Consider the following 19227-nt stretch of genomic DNA (forward strand, 5'->3'; position numbering starts at 1 on the left):
CATCCACTTTGGTAAAAGGAATAAAGGCATAGACTATTTTTCTAAATGAGGATAAAATTCAAAAATCAGAGGCACAAATGGACCTGTGAGTGCTTGAGCAGGATCCCCTGAAGGTTAACTTGGTTGAGTCAGTAGTGAGAAAAAACTGAATTACAGCATAATATAGTTGTAATATAAAATAGTTGAATTAAATAAGTAGTGCAAAAAATTCATACAAAAAATTAGTGAAGTAGTGTCCAAGGGTTCAGTGTTCATTCAGAAATCGGATGGCAGAGGGGAAGCAGCTGCTCCGGAGTCATTGAGTGTGTGCCCTCGGGCATCTATGTCTCCTCCTTGATGGTAGCAATGAGAAGAGAACATGTCTTAGATGTTGGGGATCCTTAATGATGTGCGCTGCCTTTTTGGGGCATCGCGCCTTGAAGATATCCTGGATACTACAGAGGCTAGTGCCCATGATGGAGCTGACAAAGTTTACTTCGATCCTGTGCTGTAGCCCCCCGCCCCCCGCCAATACCAAACAGGGATGCAGCCAGTTAGAATGCTCTCCACAGTACATATGTAGAAATTAGCAACTGTATTAGGTGGCATACCAAATTTTCTCGAGCTCCTAATGAAATATAGCTGCTGTTATGCCTTCTTTGTACTTGCATCAATATGTTGAGTCCAGGTTAGATACTCAGAAATATTGACAACTTGTAACCTGAAATTGCTCGCTCTTTCCACTTCTGGTCCCTCTGAGGACTGGTTTGTGTGCCCTCGTCTTATGCTCTATGTGCTAGGGAAATTCTAGGTAGTCTCTAGAGTAGATTACATGTCTGGCACAACATTGTGGGCCGAAGGACCTGTATTGTGCTGTAAATTTGTGTTTTATGTCCACAATCATTTCTTTTGTCTTACTGATGTTGAGTACAAGGTTATTGCTGCAACACCACTCAACTAGTTAATATATCTCCCTCTTGTACACCCTCTCGTCACCATCTGAGATTCTGCCATCAACGGTTCTACTGTCAGCAAATTTATAGATACCATTTGAACTATGCCTAGCCACACAGTCATGGGTATAGAGAGAGGTCTAAGCACACATACCTGATGTGTGCCAGTGTTGATTGTCAGCGAGGTGGAGATGTTATTTCCGAGCTGCACAGATTAGTTAGGAAGTCGAGGATCCAAATGGAGAGGGAGGTACAGAGGCCCAGGTTTTGAAACTTTTTGATCAGAACTATAGGAACAATAATGTTAAATACTGAGCTGTAGTCAATAAACAGCATCCTGACATAGGTATTTGTATTGTCCAGGTGATCCAAGGCTGCGTGGAGAGCCAATGAGATTGTGTCTGCAATAGACTCCACTTTTTAAAAAAGGAGGGGGAGAGAAACAGGGGAATTATAGACCGGTTAGCCTAACGTCGGTGGTGGGGAAACTGCTGGAGTCAGTTATCAAAGATGTGATAACAGCACATTTGGAAAGCGGTGAAATGATTGGACAAAGTCAGCATGGATTTGTGAAAGGAAAATCATGTCTGACGAATCTCATAGAATTTTTTGAGGATGTAACTAGTAGAGTGGATAGGGGAGAACCAGTGGATGTGGTATATTTGGATTTTCAAAAGGCTTTTGACAAGGTCCCACACAGGAGATTAGTGTGCAAACTTAAAGCACACGGTATTGGGGGTAAGGTATTGGTGTGGGTGGAGAATTGGTTAGCAGACAGGAAGCAAAGAGTGGGAATAAATGGGACCTTTTCAGAATGCCAGGCGGTGACTAGTGGGGTACTGGGTCAGTGCGAGGCTCAGTGCTGGGACCCCAGTTGTTTACAATATATATTAATGACTTGGATGAGGGAATTAAATGCAGCATCTCCAAGTTTGCAGATGACACGAAGCTGGGTGGCAGTGTTAGCTGTGAGGAGGATGCTAAGAGGATGCAGGGTGACTTGGATAGGTTGGGTGAGTGGGCAAATTCATGGCAGATGCAATTTAATGTGGATAAATGTGAAGTTATCCACTTTGGTGGCAAAAATAGGAAAACAGATTATTATCTGAATGGTGGCCGATTAGGAAAAGGGGAGGTGCAACGAGACCTGGGTGTCATTATACACCAGTCATTGAAAGTGGGCATGCAGGTACAGCAGGCGGTGAAAAAGGCAAATGGTATGCTGGCATTTATAGCGAGAGGATTCGAGTACAGGAGCAGGGAGGTACTACTGCAGTTGTACAAGGCCTTGGTGAGACCACACCTGGAGTATTGTGTGCAGTTTTGGTCCCCTAATCTGAGGAAAGACATCCTTGCCTTAGAGGGAGTACAAAGAAGGTTCACCAGATTGATTCCTGGGATGGCAGGACTTTCATATGAAGAAAGACTGGATGAACTGGGCTTGTACTCGTTGGAATTTAGAAGATTGAGTGGGGATCTGATTGAAACGTATAAGATCCTAAAAGGATTGGACAGGCTAGATGCAGGAAGATTGTTCCTGATGTTGGGGAAGTCCAGAACGAGGGGCCACAGTTTGAGGATAGACGGGAAGCCTTTTAGGACCGAGATTAGGAAAAACTTCTTCACACAGAGAGTGGTGAATCTGTGGAATTCTCTGCCACAGGAAACAGTTGAGGCCAGTTCATTGGCTATATTTAAGAGAGAGTTAGATATGGCCCTTGTGGCTACGGTGGTCAGGGGGTATGGAGGGAAGGCTGGGGCGGGGTTCTGAGTTGGATGATCAGCCATGATCATAATAAATGGCGGTGCAGGCTTGAAGGGCTGAATGGCCTATTCCTGCACCTATTTTCTATGTTTCTATTGTGGTGATAGGCAAATTGCAGTGGGTTCAGATCCTTGCTGAGGCAGGAATTGATTCTAGCCAAAACCAACCTCTCAAAGCATTTCATCATCATAGATGCAAGTGCTACTGGACAATATTCATTAAGAGAGATGGGTATTTAGAACAGAAATGTAGAGGAATTTCTTTGGCTAGGGCATAGTGAATCTATAGAACTCACTGCCACAGACCACTATGGAGGACGTTTCTTGAGTACATTTAAAGCAAGAAGTTGATCAGTTCTTGTTTAGTCAGGGTGTCAGAGGTTATGGGGAGAAGGCAGGAGAATGGGTTGAGAGGGATAATAAAATAATCGTGATGGAATGGTAGAGCATATACAATGGGCTGAATGGCCTAACTCTGCTCCTGTCTTATAGAAATCTGTCATCTTTATTCATTCTGAATAATGAACGACAGTCACTTTTGACTCATTCCACAGATGCATTCCAAATGCCTTCACAAGCCACACAAAATACACACTGTTTATGCCTATTGGTGTGCAAATGCACCCATCTAATTTGCTTTGTGTAAACTATCATTATCACTTACATAGCTGATTAAGTAACTTTGTATACCCCATCAGTGACCCATGGTACATAGGATCAACACTGTGTGGGTTACTGTTCAAGACATGCACTATCCTGATTCAGATATATCTTTGTTATTTTCAATGTTGCTGTGTTAACGTTATGAAACTCTTCACCTAACAGTATTGCATCTTCACCAGAAACGCCGCAGCAACTCAAGAAGTTTCCTTCTCAAAGGCAACTGAGATGATCATTAAATACTGCGTTTACAAGCAGCATCCACATCCCAGGAATGAAAAATCATCTCTCCTAATATTATTTTTGCCAGAAAGTTAGGCCCACTCAGTGGTTAGCATCAGCATCTGGATAACGAGCAGAGTGGCTCAGATCTTCTGTTGATTGGCAAACAACATGGGGAATCACGGATCGCTCGCCATTTGACCAAGCTGTTTAACCAGCATGGACTAGCTCCCACTGATCAGCAAGGGAGGTGTTCTGCAGTGCAAGTAGTTGGCTGCTTTCAACATTCTATCATTGTTCAAAGTTATTGAACATTGATATTTAGAGATCTTGTTATACAAGATGTACAAAACTTTAGCACGCAGGTACACATGGTAAACTGGTAGACAAATGGAAAGTTGGCCTTTGTTTGCAATTGTTATGGAGTACAAAAGTAGGAAAGTTTTGAGGCAGCTGTACAGGTGCTCGAGTACTATGTACGGATTTGGATCCCTTATTTAAGAAAGCAAACACTTGCCATGAAATCCATGCAGAAGTCAAGTAGACTGATTACTGGAACTAGAGAATTGTCTGAGGAAGGAATGTAGAATTTATAATCTTAATGAAACATAAGGGTTTGTTAAGGTAGAAAATTACTGAATTATACAACCATCATATACTGACTGGTGTTCTGGGTAAGCCTAGCAGAATAACAAAGTTAGGGTGCATTTGTCAAGCAATGTCATTTCCAGGCATAAGTCTTATGGAATCCAACTGGTTAATGTTACAGGTGCTGGAGAAACAGCTAGCTGACTAACGAGATGTTTTAATCTTTCTGCTGTTTTAAAGTAGAAACTGTTTTGTCTCAATTCACAAGATTCAAGTCAAGGAATAAAAATGATTGATTATATAGATACCACATTTTTATTGTATCATATTTCACAAAAGATACACAATCTGTTTAGCATTATGAGCTTTAACAATTAACATACTAAAAATAATTAAAGTAAGCAATGTTAAAAATGTACATTCAAATTATACACACACAAAACCAATGTTTGTACCCCAAGTGCCATGTCTCTAATATTCTCTACTCTCTTTCTCTTTTTTATCAATTAGTGTCTGATCAAGGCTCAATCTGGCATCTTTAAAATCTGGATTCAAGGCCAATGCTTTCCTGAAGTCTTCCAAAGCTTGGTCAAAAAATCCTGTAAAGGAAAATTTTACAAGTAATTTCAAATGTTCCGTTTGTTAAAACCTGTAGATAATTTGCCCTTTTTCCATAACTGAACTAAATCTAAAAGTTAAAGTGCCCATTTTAATAGGAAAACATAGAACAAAAATCAGTGGAGGCAGAATTCACAAGGTGCATACTAGTGTAAGCTGATACTGCAGATAAAGCACTGACATCAAAAGACAAACTTTCCAATAATATGCAGTGAGATATTATTGATTTTTAAAGTTCTTCATATGTAGATAGGACAACAAAGTTATATTTATTGCTAATGTGTTACTGTCTTGAGAAATCTGGTGATGCTAATCCCACAATAGCAGGATTCTGTAAATTCCAGGATATTGAACAAGTAACACTGGTGGAATTACAGTCTGTTTGTTAAGATTGTGCGTGACGTTGGAAGGAACCTTGGAAGTGCTATCTATAGCCAGATGTAGAGCATGTTAATATGTTAGGGCATTTCAAGATTAAGGAAGATAGTGTTGGGTCTCTTAAAGTCCCTACGGCCTGATGCAATATAGTATCTGTTATTCCGAGAGACAAGAGATGCAATTGATGGGGCCTTGATCAATACGTTTTATGTGCTCTCTAGCCAAAGGTGAAGTCCCAGGGGACTGCCGAGTAGCTACTGTTGTTCCTTTATTCATGGGGAAATAGGACTGATCCTAGAAACTGTGGTAGGGATACTATAAGAGAAGATTCTTAGCGATAGGATTTATAAGCATGGACTAATGAGGGACAGTCAGCATGCTTTGTGTGGAGCAAGTCATGTCTTACTAACTTGACTGAAATTTTCCAAGCAGGTCACCAAAGTGGTTGATGAGGCTAGAGCTGCGGATATCTTCTACATGGATTTTAGCAAGGCATTTGTCAAGGACCCTCGTGGTAGGCTCATCCAGATTAGAAAACAGTGGATCGAAGGTGAGCTATTTGCATTCAGAATTGGCTGGCCCACAGAAGCCGGAGGGTAGTGATGAATAGGTGTTATTTGGGCTAGAGGTCTGTGACTAATGGAGTTTCACTAGGAGCTCTGCTGTTTATGATACTGGTAAATGACAGATGAAAACATAAACAGGAAGGTTAGTACATTTTCAGGATGACACAAAGGTTAGTGGCATTTTTGATGGTGTAGAAGTTTCCCATATACAAGGGCAGGGAAAGGACAGATAAAAGAATAATTTGGCTAAGTATTAGGTGTGGTATTTTGGTAAATCAAATGTAAAAGGAAAGGGGTACTTCGAAGCCCATGATAAAATAGACTGAAGTCAGCATGGTTTCCTTAAGGGAGATTTTGCTTGACAAATCTGTTGGAATTCTTTGAGAAAGTAATTTCACAACACATGCTGGTGATAATAAATCTGATTCTGATTCTGAAGCAAACTAAACAAACAAGAATTAGTGTACCTCTTCCTATGGATGCTGCCTGGCCTGCTGCGTTCACCAGCATTTTTTGTGTGTGTTGCTTGGATTTCCAGCATCTGCGGATTTCCAGCATCTGCAGATTTCCTTGTTTTTGCAAAGAATTAGTGAATTTTTATTTGGATTTTCAGAAGGCCTTTGACAAGGTACTGCGTATGAGGTTGATAGAGGAAATAGGAGCCTACAATATAGAGGAAAGGAACCAGTATGGACAGAAGATTAATTGACTGACAGGGCCTTTTCTGGTTGGCTGCTAGCAACTAGTGCTGTCCTGCAGGGGTCAGTGTTAAGTCAGCCATTTTTCACATTATATGCTGATGATTAGGATGAGATAGTAAATTGGATTAGACTTTGGCTTTTTGGGAGAAGCCAGGGCCTGGTAGTAAAGGGTTGCCTCTCTGACTGTACGGCAGGAATTAGAGCTGGGTCCTTTGTTGTTTGTCATCTATATCAATGATCGGGATGATAATGTGGTTAACTGGATCAACAAATTTGCAGATGACACCAAGATTGGGTGAGTAGTGGACAGTAAGGAAGACTGTCATGGCTTGCAGAGGGATCTGCATCAGATGGAAAAAATAGGCAGAAAAATGGCAGATGGAATTTAATATAGACAAGTGCGAGGTTTTGCACTTCTGTAGGACCAGCCGGGGATGTCTTACATAGAGAATGGTACGGCATTGAGGAGTGTGGTAGAACAAAGGGATCTGGAAATACAGGTCTATAATTCATTGGAAGTGTCAACACAGAGAGAGGATCATAACGAAAGCTTTTAGCATATCGGCCTTCATAAATCAATATACTGAGTACATGAGATAGGATGTCAAGTTGAAGTTGTATAAGATATTGGTGAGGACTAATTTGAAGTATTGTGCGCATTGTTGGTCACCAACCTACAGGAAAGATGTAAACAAGATTGAAAGAGTACAAAGAAAATTAACAAGGATGTTGCCGGGTCTGCAGGACCTGAGTTTTTAGGAAAAATTGAATAGGTTAGGTCTGTATTCTTTAGAACATAGAAGTTTGAGGGGAGATTTGATAGAGGTATACAGATAGGGTAAATGCAAGCAGGCTTTTGCCATTGAGGTTGCGTGAGAGTACAACTTGAGGTCATGTGTTAAGGGAGAAAAGTGAGAAGTTTAAGAGGAACATGAGGGGAAACTTCTTCACTCAGAGAGTTGTGAGAGTGTGGAATGATCTGCCAGTACTAGTTGCTACATGGAAGCGTGATTTCAACATTTAAGAGAAGTTTGGACAGGTACATGAATAGTGGGGATCTGGTCCCGGTGCATGTCGATAGTAGCAGGCAGTTTAAATGCTTTCAGCATGGACTAGATGGGACGAAGGGCTGTGCTGCACTTCTCTTTGACTCTATGAAAGAATTGACGGCTTTGTAGCTACGTTTGTGAAGGTGGAGGTCATATTGAAGAATCGGAGTCTGCAGAAGGACATGGACAGATTGGGAGAATAGGCAATAAAAAGTAGGAAAGTGTATGATCATGTACTTTAGTAAAATTAATAAAGACAAAGACTATTTTCTTAATGTGGGAGAGAATTCACAGATCAGCAGTGCAGAGAATTTGGAGTTAACTTGAATGTTGAATTAATAGTAAGGAAGCCACATGCAATTGAAATATTAATTTCAAGTGGAATACTATACAAAATCAAGGTTGCAATGCTTAAGTCTTAAGATGTTGGTCACACCACTTCTGGCGTATGATGAATAGCCTTGGATCCTATATCAAAGAAAGTATGTGCTGGTGTTGAAGAGAGTCCAAAAGAAATTTACAAGAATAATCTCAGGGATGAAAGGGTCAACATATGAGAAGCATGTGATGCCTCTGGACCTGTACTTGCTGGAGTTTATAAGTATGAGGGGAGGGAGAATATCTCATTAAAACCTACTGAATTTTTAAAGGCCTAGATGGAGTGGATGTGGAAGGAAATGTTTCCAGTAGTGGGAGAGCTTAGAAAGAGAAGGCACAGATTCTGAATAAAAGGACCCTTTAGAACAGAGATGAGGAGGAATTTCTTTAACCAGAGGGTGGTAAATCTAAGGAATTCATTGCCACAGATGGGTAGATTTAAAGGGAAGGTTGATAGCTTTTTGATTAGTAATAATATGAAAAATTAATGGGAGAAGACTGGAGAATGGGGTTGGGAAGAAAATAAATTAGCTATGATCAAATGGCAGAGCATACTTGATGAGCCAGATGGCCTAATTCTGCTTCTGTGTCTTATGATCCTATGCAAAGTACAGCATTAATAGCAGGATCCTTATCACCATGTGGGGTATAAGTCAATCATTCCCTGAAAGTGGCTGCACAAGTTGATAGGGTGGTAAAGAAGATATGTGGTATGCCGGTCTTTATTAGTTGAGGCACCGAGATCAAGTGTAAGGAAGTTATATTGCAGCTATGTAAAATTCTGGTTAGGTCATATATGGAGTACTGTATTCAATTCTGGTTGGCCCAATACAGGAAAGATGTGGAGGCCATGGGGATTGTTCAGAAGAGGTTTACCAGGGTGCTATTTGGATTAGAGGGCATGTGTTATAAGGAAATGTTGGACAAACTAGAATGTTCTCTGGAGCAGTGGAGGCTGCTGGGAAACTTGGCAGAAGTTTACAAAATTATGAGAGATATAGTTAGACAGCCAGTATTGTTTTTCCAGGGTTGATGTGTGTAATACTAGAGGACGTGTGGGGCAAGTGTTTTTGACACAGAGTGTAGGTGCTTGGAATGTGTTGCCAGCAGTCATGGTGAGGCTGATGGGCTAACGGCATTTAAAAAGCTTTTAGATATGCACAGGTATGTGCAGAGAATAGAGGGATATGGACCTGAGCAGGCAGAAGAGATTAGGCATCATTAGCTTAATTAGTTTGGCACAATATTGTGCACCGAAGAGCCTGTCCCTGTACTATACTATTCGATCTTCTATGCAGCTAAACACAATTTAAAGGAAGATCACATTAAACAATGATTTTTAAATGAAACTGCAGAAATAGTGTCATGAAACAGACATTTTAAAAGTTATAGCTTGAGAATTAAAATGGTGTAATTCCAACTTTGATACAAACTTCCACACTTATTGTTACTCAAACCACGCCCCCCCCCCCCCACTTTACTTTCACTGGGTGGCTGATTACAGACTTCTGTCTCACCTCTAGATGGCAGACTGCACATATAGGCAGGTTAGGCAGGTTTGGCAGGTTTGGTCCTGCATTATATAGGTATAAATTAATTCTATGGATGCCAACAGATGGCTATATTGTAAAATCATAATAAGGCTTGGAAGAGTGAAAGCAAAATAAAAACTGGAAATTAAGAAATGTTGACTTTGGAACTCCAAGGTGTTCAATGACTAAATGAAAGTGATGTGTAAAAGAAACTACAATTTACAAGGACTCAAAAGAATGAATAAACATTCTCAAAGCACTGATAATGTAGAAAAGGAAGATAATCAAGTTGAATATATTTTGAGCAAACACCAGGGGAAAATATTGAGAGAGGCCAAGATCAAAGAAATATTGATGGAGGAAAACAGGAAGGCAGTGACAGATATAGTGAAAGCTAGAGATGATTAAACTGTCATTTCAACAAGTTATAGCTTTTTTGTTGTCTCAAGTACTAAACAGCTGTTGAAGAGCTTTCTTGATATGAGAATTGATTACATCATGGATCAAATTATGCTTTATACAAGTTATGAAGAGTTTAAAATAATGTAGGAAGTTGACCATTTTGGATTCAGGTTCAGCAAAGCAATATGCAAGTTCCATTTAGAACGAGAACAAGAGACGGCAGCAGTTAAGTGTGGAGTGATTAAAATGAAGGCTGTTTCTCGCACTGGAGGCCAGTGACCAGTGGTTTGCTGCAGGGACTAGTGATGGGTGCACTATTGTTTGTCATCTATATTAACGACTTGAATATCAATGTTGTGAACATGGTCAACAAGTTTGCGGATAACACTAAATTTGGTGGTACAGTGGATGTGAAAAGGGTTATCCTGGCTTACAAGGGGATCTAGAGCAATTTGAGAAGTAGGCCAGAGAATGGCAAATAGAATTTAACTCAGTCAAATCAGGGCAGGACTTTCACAGTAGGCTGTGAAAAGTGTAGAACAAAAAGACATAAAGGTACAGGAACATAATTCCCTAAAAGTGGAGGCACAAGTAGACAGCATGGTGAATAACACATTTGGTTCATTTGCCTTCATCTATCACAGCACTGAGTTCCAGAGCTGGGACACCATGGTACAATTATACAAGACATCAGTGAGACTGCACTTGGAATATTGTGCAACACACTCAAAATGCTGGAGGAATTCAGCAGATCTGGCGGTATCTAAGGACGGGAATAAATAGTCAATGTTTTGGACCAAGTCCCTTCATCAGGATAATCACTGTGTGCTATTTTGGTCACCTGTGTATAGGAAGGATGTCATTAAGCCAGAAATTATACAGAATAGACTGGACAGACAGGACAGCTTTTTCCCTGGAGTACAGGAGGCCGCATGTGGTAACCTTTATAAATCATGAGGCATACAGATAAGGTGAATAGCCACAGAGTTTTTCACAGTATAGAGGAGTCTAAAACTAGAGGGCATAAATTAGAGGAGAAGCAGTTAAAATATATCTGAGAAGCAATTTCTGCCCTAATTTTTTTAAGAGTTGATGAGTATCTAGAACAAGCTTCTAGAAGAAGCAGTAACACACATCAGTTGCTGGTGAACGTAGCAGGCCAGGCAGCATCTCTAGTAAGAGGTACAGTCGACGTTTCGGGTGAAGGGTCTCGGCCCGAAACATCGTCTGTACCTCTTCCTAGAGATGCTGCCTGGCCTGCTGTGTTCACCAGCAACTTTGACATGTTGCTTGAATTTCCAGCATCTGCAGAATTCCTCGTGTTTGAGAAGAAGCAGTAGTTGGGTACAATTACATTGTTTAAAAGACATTTAGACACGTCCGTGAACAGGAAGTGTTTTGGGGGATCTGGGTCAAAAGACTCGGTCTGTGAGGACTGTTTAATTCTAAGTGATACATTTAGCAATTCCACCATTGGTAAATGGTGAAAGTAACACAGCCAAGAAAGTAATTCATTCTTTCTATACATATCTCTTACAAATTTCTTTTGAAATCTCTCTGGTAGATGTGCGTTCTCATCCTTCACATTATCAACTAATGTCCAACATTTTCTAGCAATTTAGTTGTTTCAGCAAAACCTCCATAATTACTGCATAAAAATTTTTCTTAATTCCTTTTGGTGGTTGGAGACCAAATCTCCAGTCATCTGTGGACACCCAGTTACCGAAGCAAATTGTTTTTTTGCAATGCCTTCTTGGAACCGACAATACTGCCTGCAAAGTTTGGGCACCCCCGGTCAAAATTTCTGTTACTGTGAATAGTTAAGTGAGTAGAAGATGAACTGATCTCCGAAAGTCATAAAGTTAAAGATGAAACATTCTTTTCAACATTTTAAACAAGATTAGTGTATTATTTTTGTTTTATTTTATCAGCAGCCATGGGCTCCTCTAAGCAGCTGCCTAGCACTCTGAAAATTAAAATAAATGATACCCACAAAGCAGGAGAAAACTATAAGAAGATAGCAAAGCATTTTTAGGTAGCCGTTTCCTCAGTTCGTAATGTAATTAAGAAACGGCAGTTAACAGGAATGGTGGAGGTCAAGTTGAGGTCTGGAAGACCAAGAAAATTTTCCGAGACAACTGCTCGTAGGATTGCTAGAAAGGCAAAACCCCTGTTTGACTGCAAAAGACCTTCAGGAAGATTTATCAGACTCTGGAGTGGTGGTGCACTGTTCTATTGTGCAGCGACACCTGCACAAATATGACCTTCGTGGAAGAGTCATCAGAAGAAAACCTTTCCTACGTCCTCACCACAAAATTTAGTGTCAGAAGTTTGCAAAGGAATATCTAAACAAGCCTGATGCATTTTGGAAACAAGTCCTGTGGACTGATGAAGTTGAAATAGAACTTTTTGGCCGCAATGAGCAAAGGTATGTTTGGAGAAAAAAGGGTGCAGAATTTCATGAAAAGAACACCTCTCCAACTGTTAAGCATGGGATGGATCGATCATGCTTTGGGCTTGTGTTTCAGCCAGTGGCACCGGGAACATTTCACTGGTAGAGGGAAGAATGAATTCAATTAAATACCAGCAAACTCTGGAAGCAAACATCACACCGTCTGTAAAAAAGCTGAAAATGAAAAGGGGATGGCTTCTAAAACAGGATAATGATCCTAAACACACCTCAACATCCACAATGGACTACCTCAAGTTTTCCCATGGCCCTCATAGTCTCCCGACCTAAACATCATCGAAAATCTGTGGATAGACCTCAAAAGAGCAGTGCATGCAAGATGGCCCAAGAATCTCACAGAACTAGAAGCCTTTTGCAAGGAAGAATGGGCAAAAATCCCCCAAACAAGAATTGAAAGACCCTTAGCTGGCTACAGAAACAGTTTACAAGCTGTGATACTTGCCAAAGGGGGTGTTACTAAGTACTGACCATGCAGGGTGCCCAAACTTTTATTTTGGGCCTTTTCCTTTTTTGTTATTTTGAAACTGTAAAAGATGGAAATAAAAAAGCAATCTTGCTTAAAATATTAAAGAAATGTGTCATCTTTAACTTTATGCCTTTTGGAAATCAGGTCATCTTTTACTCGCTTAGCTATTCACAGTAACCGAAATTTTGACCGGGGTGCCCAAACTTTTGCATGTCACTGTATATATATTGGATGTGTTTGCGCTTTCAGAAGTCCACTGAGGAATTTGTAAACCGAATCACCCATACACATGCCTAGAATGTCTTCTTCCTCAAGTATCTCTGAAGTAAGAACTTGTATCAGGTCAGGCTGTCTAAATGAAAGGACTATAAAGTGCTCTCTCAAAGCCTCTAATTGTGTGGATGTTGAGACTTCTAGGAAGTGGTGAGGCAATTAAACAGGTGTTCACTATTTTGACCAGGTAACCATAAGGTGGAATTTAATTTTAAATTGAATAGTTCCTAAACTACTTGTTTACGGAATTGCTAAAGGGGGTATAATTGATAAAATCACACTTTCTCATTTCACAATGATGAGGCTAATTACTGAAGGCCTTTGCTGAGTCTCAGTCTAAGTAGATCTCAGCCAACACCTAGATAAGGGTTCAAGATTCTGTAAGGCAGCAGAGAATTTACCTGAAAAGTAGTCAAGAACACAAGTTTTCACCATGATTATGACCAGCATGATTGTAAGTACTGTACATTGCAACACATATTAAAGATCAGAATTTAAAGGTAGATATTGATGATAAAACAGATGTAATGTTAATTCTCTATTATGGAAATACACATAGACTAAAAAGAAAAGCATTACCTAATCTATATTTTATTAGTCCTCGATTATAATATGGAACTTCAAAATCTTCCTTGTTTTCAATTGCTAATGTGTAATCATCCATAGCTTCGTAAAAGTCTACTCTCAAGTACTTGATTTGGCCTCTGTTGTTGTATGCTTTAGCCAAGTCCTGAGCACATTTGCTGGACAACAAAAAAGAGTACTACATGTTACACAAATGTTATTAACACCAATCTTATGCTCTGATTTTAAATTGTTACTGGCTCTAATATGATATACAGCACAAGGCTGAATATTAACTCTCTGCTTCCTGTGAGTAAAATAACTCAGAAAATGACAATTTACATCTTAAGTGCAACCTTTGTGAACCAGAATACTGTATAAACAACTGCATTAGTAATCAAGGAATGCCAATATTTATTCTACTCGGTGTGTGGTGAGCTGTGAGTTGGAATGAAAAATGAAATTGAATTCTATGAGTGTGAAAGGCTAAAAACTTGAAACGTAGAGTGCTGGAAATACTCATCTGTTAAGGATGAGTTAATATTACAAGTATTGGGAAAGTTTGCAATATGAAGCCAGGCAGCATTGCAGACAATAGCACATTCCTTCCCAATAAGCTTAATGCACTCTGTGCACTTTCTGAACAAAGGGGGATTAGAATGTCACCACCACCTCAACAGTGTTTGCAGATGCACTGTTTGCAGATATTTTTAACCTCTCCCTGGTTGAATCTGAGGATCTTACTTAAGACCACTATCATCCCAATATTTAAGAAAAACAAGATGATGTGCCTTAATGCTGAACACCCAGTGGCTCGACATCCACTGTTATGAAGTGCTTTGAGAGACTGGTCATTGCACATGTTAACTCCAACCTCAAACCATTGCAATTTGCCAATTGCCAAAACAGGTCTACAGGAGACACCATGTCTCTCTGGCCCTGGATTCATCATTGGAATAATGGGACATTAAAGATGCATATATTTGACTTTTCATTGCATGCAGTTCTGCCTTCATTTTAATTCCAAGCAAATTCATCTCCAGACTCCTATACCTAGGGTTCAGCACCTCCCTTTGCAACCAAATCCTTGACTTCTGACCAATAAACCACAATCGGTAAGAATAGGCAGCAACACCTCTGACATGATATCTTCAACATTGGTGCCCCACAAGGCTGTGTCCTCAGCCCTCAATTCTACTCTACTCTACTCCCTATACATTTACAACTGTGTGGCCACATTCTGGTCTAACTGCATCCTCACATTTGCAGATGATAGCATCAAGTGAGCTGTATCTCATATAACAATGAGTCTGTCTGTCTGTATCTTGTTTTACAGCGGTCGGCATCCAGCTTAACGGTGCATTACCACCACCCTCTGCTCCGGAATGTGCACTAGACATATATTCTAAATCCCAACAATGAGTCAGAGTGCTGGAAGGAAGTGACATGGTGTCATGACAACACTCCCTCCTTCAATGTCAACAAAAACAAAGGAGCAGGTTATTGACTTCAGGGGGTAGTGAGCATGCTCCCATTTACAGCAGGAGGCTGAAGAAATTTGGTATGTCCTTCTTGACTCTTATTGATGCACCACAGAGAGCATCCTGTCCATTTGTACTATAATGAACTGCTCTGCCTTCATTACAAGAAACTGCAGGGAACTGTGGACACAGCTCAGCCCGTCACAGAGCCAGCCTCCCCTGCTTGGTCTGTATCCATATTTTTTTTCATTTCCTCAATAAAGCAGTTACCAAAATCAAATACCCACCCACCCCAACATTCTCTCAATCCTGGCCCCCAAACAGGCAGAAGATACAAAAGCCTGAAAGCACATATCAGGCTCTCAAACAGCTTATTATTATAAGACTATTGATTAGTTCCCTATGATCATAAGATGGGCTCTTGAATTCACAATTCACCTCATCAAGATCTTGTACCTTACTCTTTTTCAGTAACCCTCTATTCCACACTTTTTGTTCAGCACTCTGCTATACAGAATTAAACTTTATTCCGCATAACCTCAATGCATTGTTGTAATAAATTAATCTGTATGATCTTCACTATACCTCAATACCTATAACAATAATAACCCTATTTAACAACCTGGGTTGGAAGTACAGGAGTACAGGGACAGATAAAGAGGTTGGATAGGCTGGGACTTGATTACTTAGGAGGCTTCTTAAAATAACGACGGGGCATAAATAAGATGGATGACTATTGTCATTTTGTTCTAGGGTAACAAGTCTAAAATTAGAGGACAGAAATTATGGGAGGGGGGTATATGTAAGAAGTTGACCCACGTAAGTTGTGGAGGCGGCTTCAATTATAATGTTTAAATCACATTCTAACAGCTATATGGCCAGAGAAAGTTTAGAATTTCATGTGCCAAACGCGAGCAAATAGGACTAGCTCGGTGAGTAAGGACGAGCTGGGCCGAAGAGCCCAGTTCCGAACTGTACAGTTCTGTTAAGTCATTAAAATTGTGCAGGAGGAGAATAATGGGCAAGTGGTCACGGTGGTGAAAAAGAAACTGGTAAACAAACTGAGACTACGGCCCATGATTCTGTATGTAAGACAGTGTTCAACAAACTGACTGTTGCTCATCCGGATCAATAGGGAGTTCACTGAAAGCCCGTGCTTTTGATTAACGTTGGTCTGAAAGGCACGTCGAATAATTACAAAGACCTTTCACTGGAAGGGGGTAATTCTGTAAGATATTAAGTGGCTGTGCATTGACTTGATTCACTACCGGTGTGTTTTTTATAGTTGCTGTATCACTGATCACATCCGGTCTGTAAAATGCAGAGGTTCGACGGAAAGGCCCGATCAGTATTCTGGCCTTTCGCTGTCGCTGTTATTAAAACCTCCGTCAATTCCATGACGGGAATGTGCTCAGATCTACACTCACTGTTTCTGGTGCCCTTCCATACACAAGTGAATGAATTCAGTGTAACATTCTTCCGCCGTTCCGAAGTTCTGCTGCTGGAACTGCGTCTCCGCTTTTGCCAGGACAGCCCGACACTCCATGGCGCACAAGGCCGGCTGTGTAATCACTTCACCCGAGCACAGATCCGCCCCCGGGGCGTTGCGCATTTGAACAGTCCGTATTTGACTGGGGTGGCGAGGAAACTGGTATTTTGAAGACTTGATGTGTTTCATCACAAAAATGTTTTTCAATTATTTAGCATGTTTAGTTGTAACAGTAGATTCCATTGTCTGTAGTCAGTATATTGTTATTAAATTCTCCAAGCCCGTTAATAAGCACGGAAATTTCGGCTGACTGTACGAAAGGTAGGGAGAGGTAGGCAGAAACACCGATAGAGAGGGGAAGGAATGGAGGTGTTATGGAAAATTAAAATAAGGTTTGTTTTAAACCTGTGACCTACTTGGAAGTATTGATGTTGAAATTCTAAGAGTGAAGACTATAAATCAGTTTGTTGTTTTTTAAACTGCAATGAACTCGAGTATTTTTTTCAATATAATAAAGTTTATTTCTACATCCTGCTACTTTCATGAGAAGCATTGTTAAAATGTAAATCGTTTTCAGAAAATATATTTGAAGGCATAAAAATTCAATATAAATTTAACACTTTTACATTAGACACTGTACTATTAATTTGGAAACAAGATCCAAAGTGATTAGTCGATGCTGGTTTATCCCACAGGATTATGACAAAGGGGGCAGAAATTGTAGTTGCTGATATCTTGTTCATGAGCACAATGTTTACAGATGCCACACATCCAGAACTGGTAGTCTGCAATAGGCCGTCCTGTCACAATACAAGTTGGAAGCTTCCCTTCGCCACTGTTGGGGGAGAAAATAGCATTTACACATTCCTAAGATTTCAATTGTCATAATACAATATGAAAGTACAAATAGTTTTCTCTTTGCATTAATTCTTCATTACTTTCAACATCAATAATGAACAAAAACTGTCAGCTTGCTTATCTTGGAGCAGCAACTGTCAGCAGTATGCAAGCTACACTGTTCCTCTGGCATTTTATTCGTGTTACACTAATGAAGCCTCCTTAATGTCATTTGAGGGAAACCATTTAGCTGTAGTTAAGATGCTCAGATTCAAAATAGTGTTTACTTTCACTGAAGCTTTACGATTGTGTATAATTTAAAACGTGAGAAAAATCGCAGCAATACATTTATGATATTTTTATTACCTTTCTGATCATGCTGTCAATTTTATTGCCTTTAATGACCTAAATTTTTATTGAAAAACCATGAGGAATACAAATAATATTTCTCAAAGCAATCAAAGTGTTCAAATTACCATTCTTAATAGTTTTTTATATTTTGCACTTCTTTTGCACATTGGTTGTTTATCAGTCTTTGTGTGTAGTTTATTCATTGATTCTACTGTGAATACCTGGAAGACAGTCAATTTCAGGGTAGGACATGATGACATACATGTATATAGAAATTTGAAGATACCAATAATGTCTTTGTCCTTGTCAATACAGTGATATTTGTCTGGAATGATTACCCCAACAATACACAGATCTTCTATGAGATGATTCTTTTGCAAAAAAAAACTTCTGCAAACCAAAGCCGAAAAACTCTTCCCACCAAATTCAACGAACAAGTGATTTCATTTCAGACAAGTACACAAAAGGAATTTCTTCCTCTAGTGGGAGATGGAGAAGGGAGTGGGTGTGAAAAGAAGAGGGGGGGAAAAAACTAAACTGGATTAACCCAGTGTAATAAAAGCGTAAAACATAGGAGCAGAATTAGGCCATTTGGCCCATCGTCTATCAAAGTTGAGAAGCTAAGTAATGTTTTAGATTGGATTAACTTTGTTAGGAATAATGACTAATTTATTGAATTTTTTGAGTTTTAATGTTAATGGGCTTAATGGACCAGTGAAAAGAAAAAGAATCTTAACACATATTAAGAAAATGAACGTAGATTTAGCCTTCTTACAGGAAACGCATTTAACAGAAACAGAACATCAGAAATTAGAGAGATTGGGTGGGTAGTGTTGTTGCAGCTTCATTTAATTCAAAAGCGAGGGGAGTAGCAATTTTGATCAATAAAACGTTACCAATTAGAATACAAAATGTTATAACCGATTCTGTGGGGAGATATGTGATTATACACTGTCAACTTTTTCTGAATTATGGACTTTCATGAATATTTATGCACCAAATGAAAATGATGCAAAATTCATACAAGAAGCTTTTTTGAATTTGGCTGATGCACATGAAAAAATATTAATAGGAGAAGATTTTAATTTTTGCCTAGACCCAGTCTTAGATAGATCAACTAAGGCTGTCACAAAATTGAAAGTAGTAAAACTAACTTGATCATTGATAAAAGATTTAAATTTGATTGATATATGGAGAAGAATTAATCCTAAAGAAAGAGACTATTCGTTCTATTCTAATAGACACAAAACTTATTCAATGATAGATCTTTTCCTATTATCAATGTATATTCAACACAGTGAAAAATACGGAATATAAAGCAAGAATATTGTCAGATCATTCTCCTCTATTAATGACAATAATGACTGATAAGGAAGAAGTGGCTTATAGATGGAGATTTAATTCAACATTATTAAAACGTCAAGATTTTTGTGATTTTATGAAAAAGCAGATCCAATTTTTTTTGGATACAAACTCTCATTCAGTGGATGATAAATTTATACTACG

At 39.5% G+C, this 19227-nt stretch overlaps 2 protein-coding genes across 3 annotated transcripts in view; both read right to left on the bottom strand.

The window, feature by feature from the left end:
• Positions 1-4468: 4468 nt before the first annotated feature.
• Positions 4469-16722, bottom strand: ttc32 (tetratricopeptide repeat domain 32). Its single transcript, XM_063036524.1, has 3 exons — positions 16472-16722; positions 13579-13742; positions 4469-4765 (listed from the first exon to the last, which is right to left on the bottom strand). Exons 1-3 carry the CDS (start codon positions 16720-16722, stop codon positions 4638-4640), a joined length of 543 nt encoding a protein of 180 aa, XP_062892594.1. The 3' UTR covers positions 4469-4637.
• Positions 16723-16887: 165 nt separating this feature from the next.
• Positions 16888-19227, bottom strand: part of wdr35 (WD repeat domain 35) — a 98869-nt gene continuing 96529 nt past the window's right edge. For both annotated transcript variants that reach the window (XM_063036502.1, XM_063036512.1), the window contains one exon: positions 16888-17368. In XM_063036502.1, coding sequence (XP_062892572.1) covers positions 17218-17368 — 151 coding nt within the window. In that variant the 3' untranslated portion in view covers positions 16888-17217. The remainder of the gene's footprint in view (positions 17369-19227) is intronic.

Source organism: Mobula hypostoma, chromosome 2 (assembly GCF_963921235.1).
Source record: "Mobula hypostoma chromosome 2, sMobHyp1.1, whole genome shotgun sequence".
Taxonomy (NCBI): domain Eukaryota; kingdom Metazoa; phylum Chordata; class Chondrichthyes; order Myliobatiformes; family Myliobatidae; genus Mobula; species Mobula hypostoma.

Excerpts from the sequence above, each read along its gene's own strand:
- ttc32 (XM_063036524.1), bottom strand. The coding sequence starts at position 16,722 with ATGAAACACATCAAGTCTTCAAAATACCAGTTTCCTCGCCACCCCAGT. Across the intron at positions 13,743-16,471 it reads ATGGAAGGGCACCAGAAACA|CAAATGTGCTCAGGACTTGG; the intron begins GTGAGTGTAGAT and ends TTTGTTGTCCAG. Across the intron at positions 4,766-13,578 it reads ACTAATAAAATATAGATTAG|GATTTTTTGACCAAGCTTTG; the intron begins GTAATGCTTTTC and ends TTTCCTTTACAG.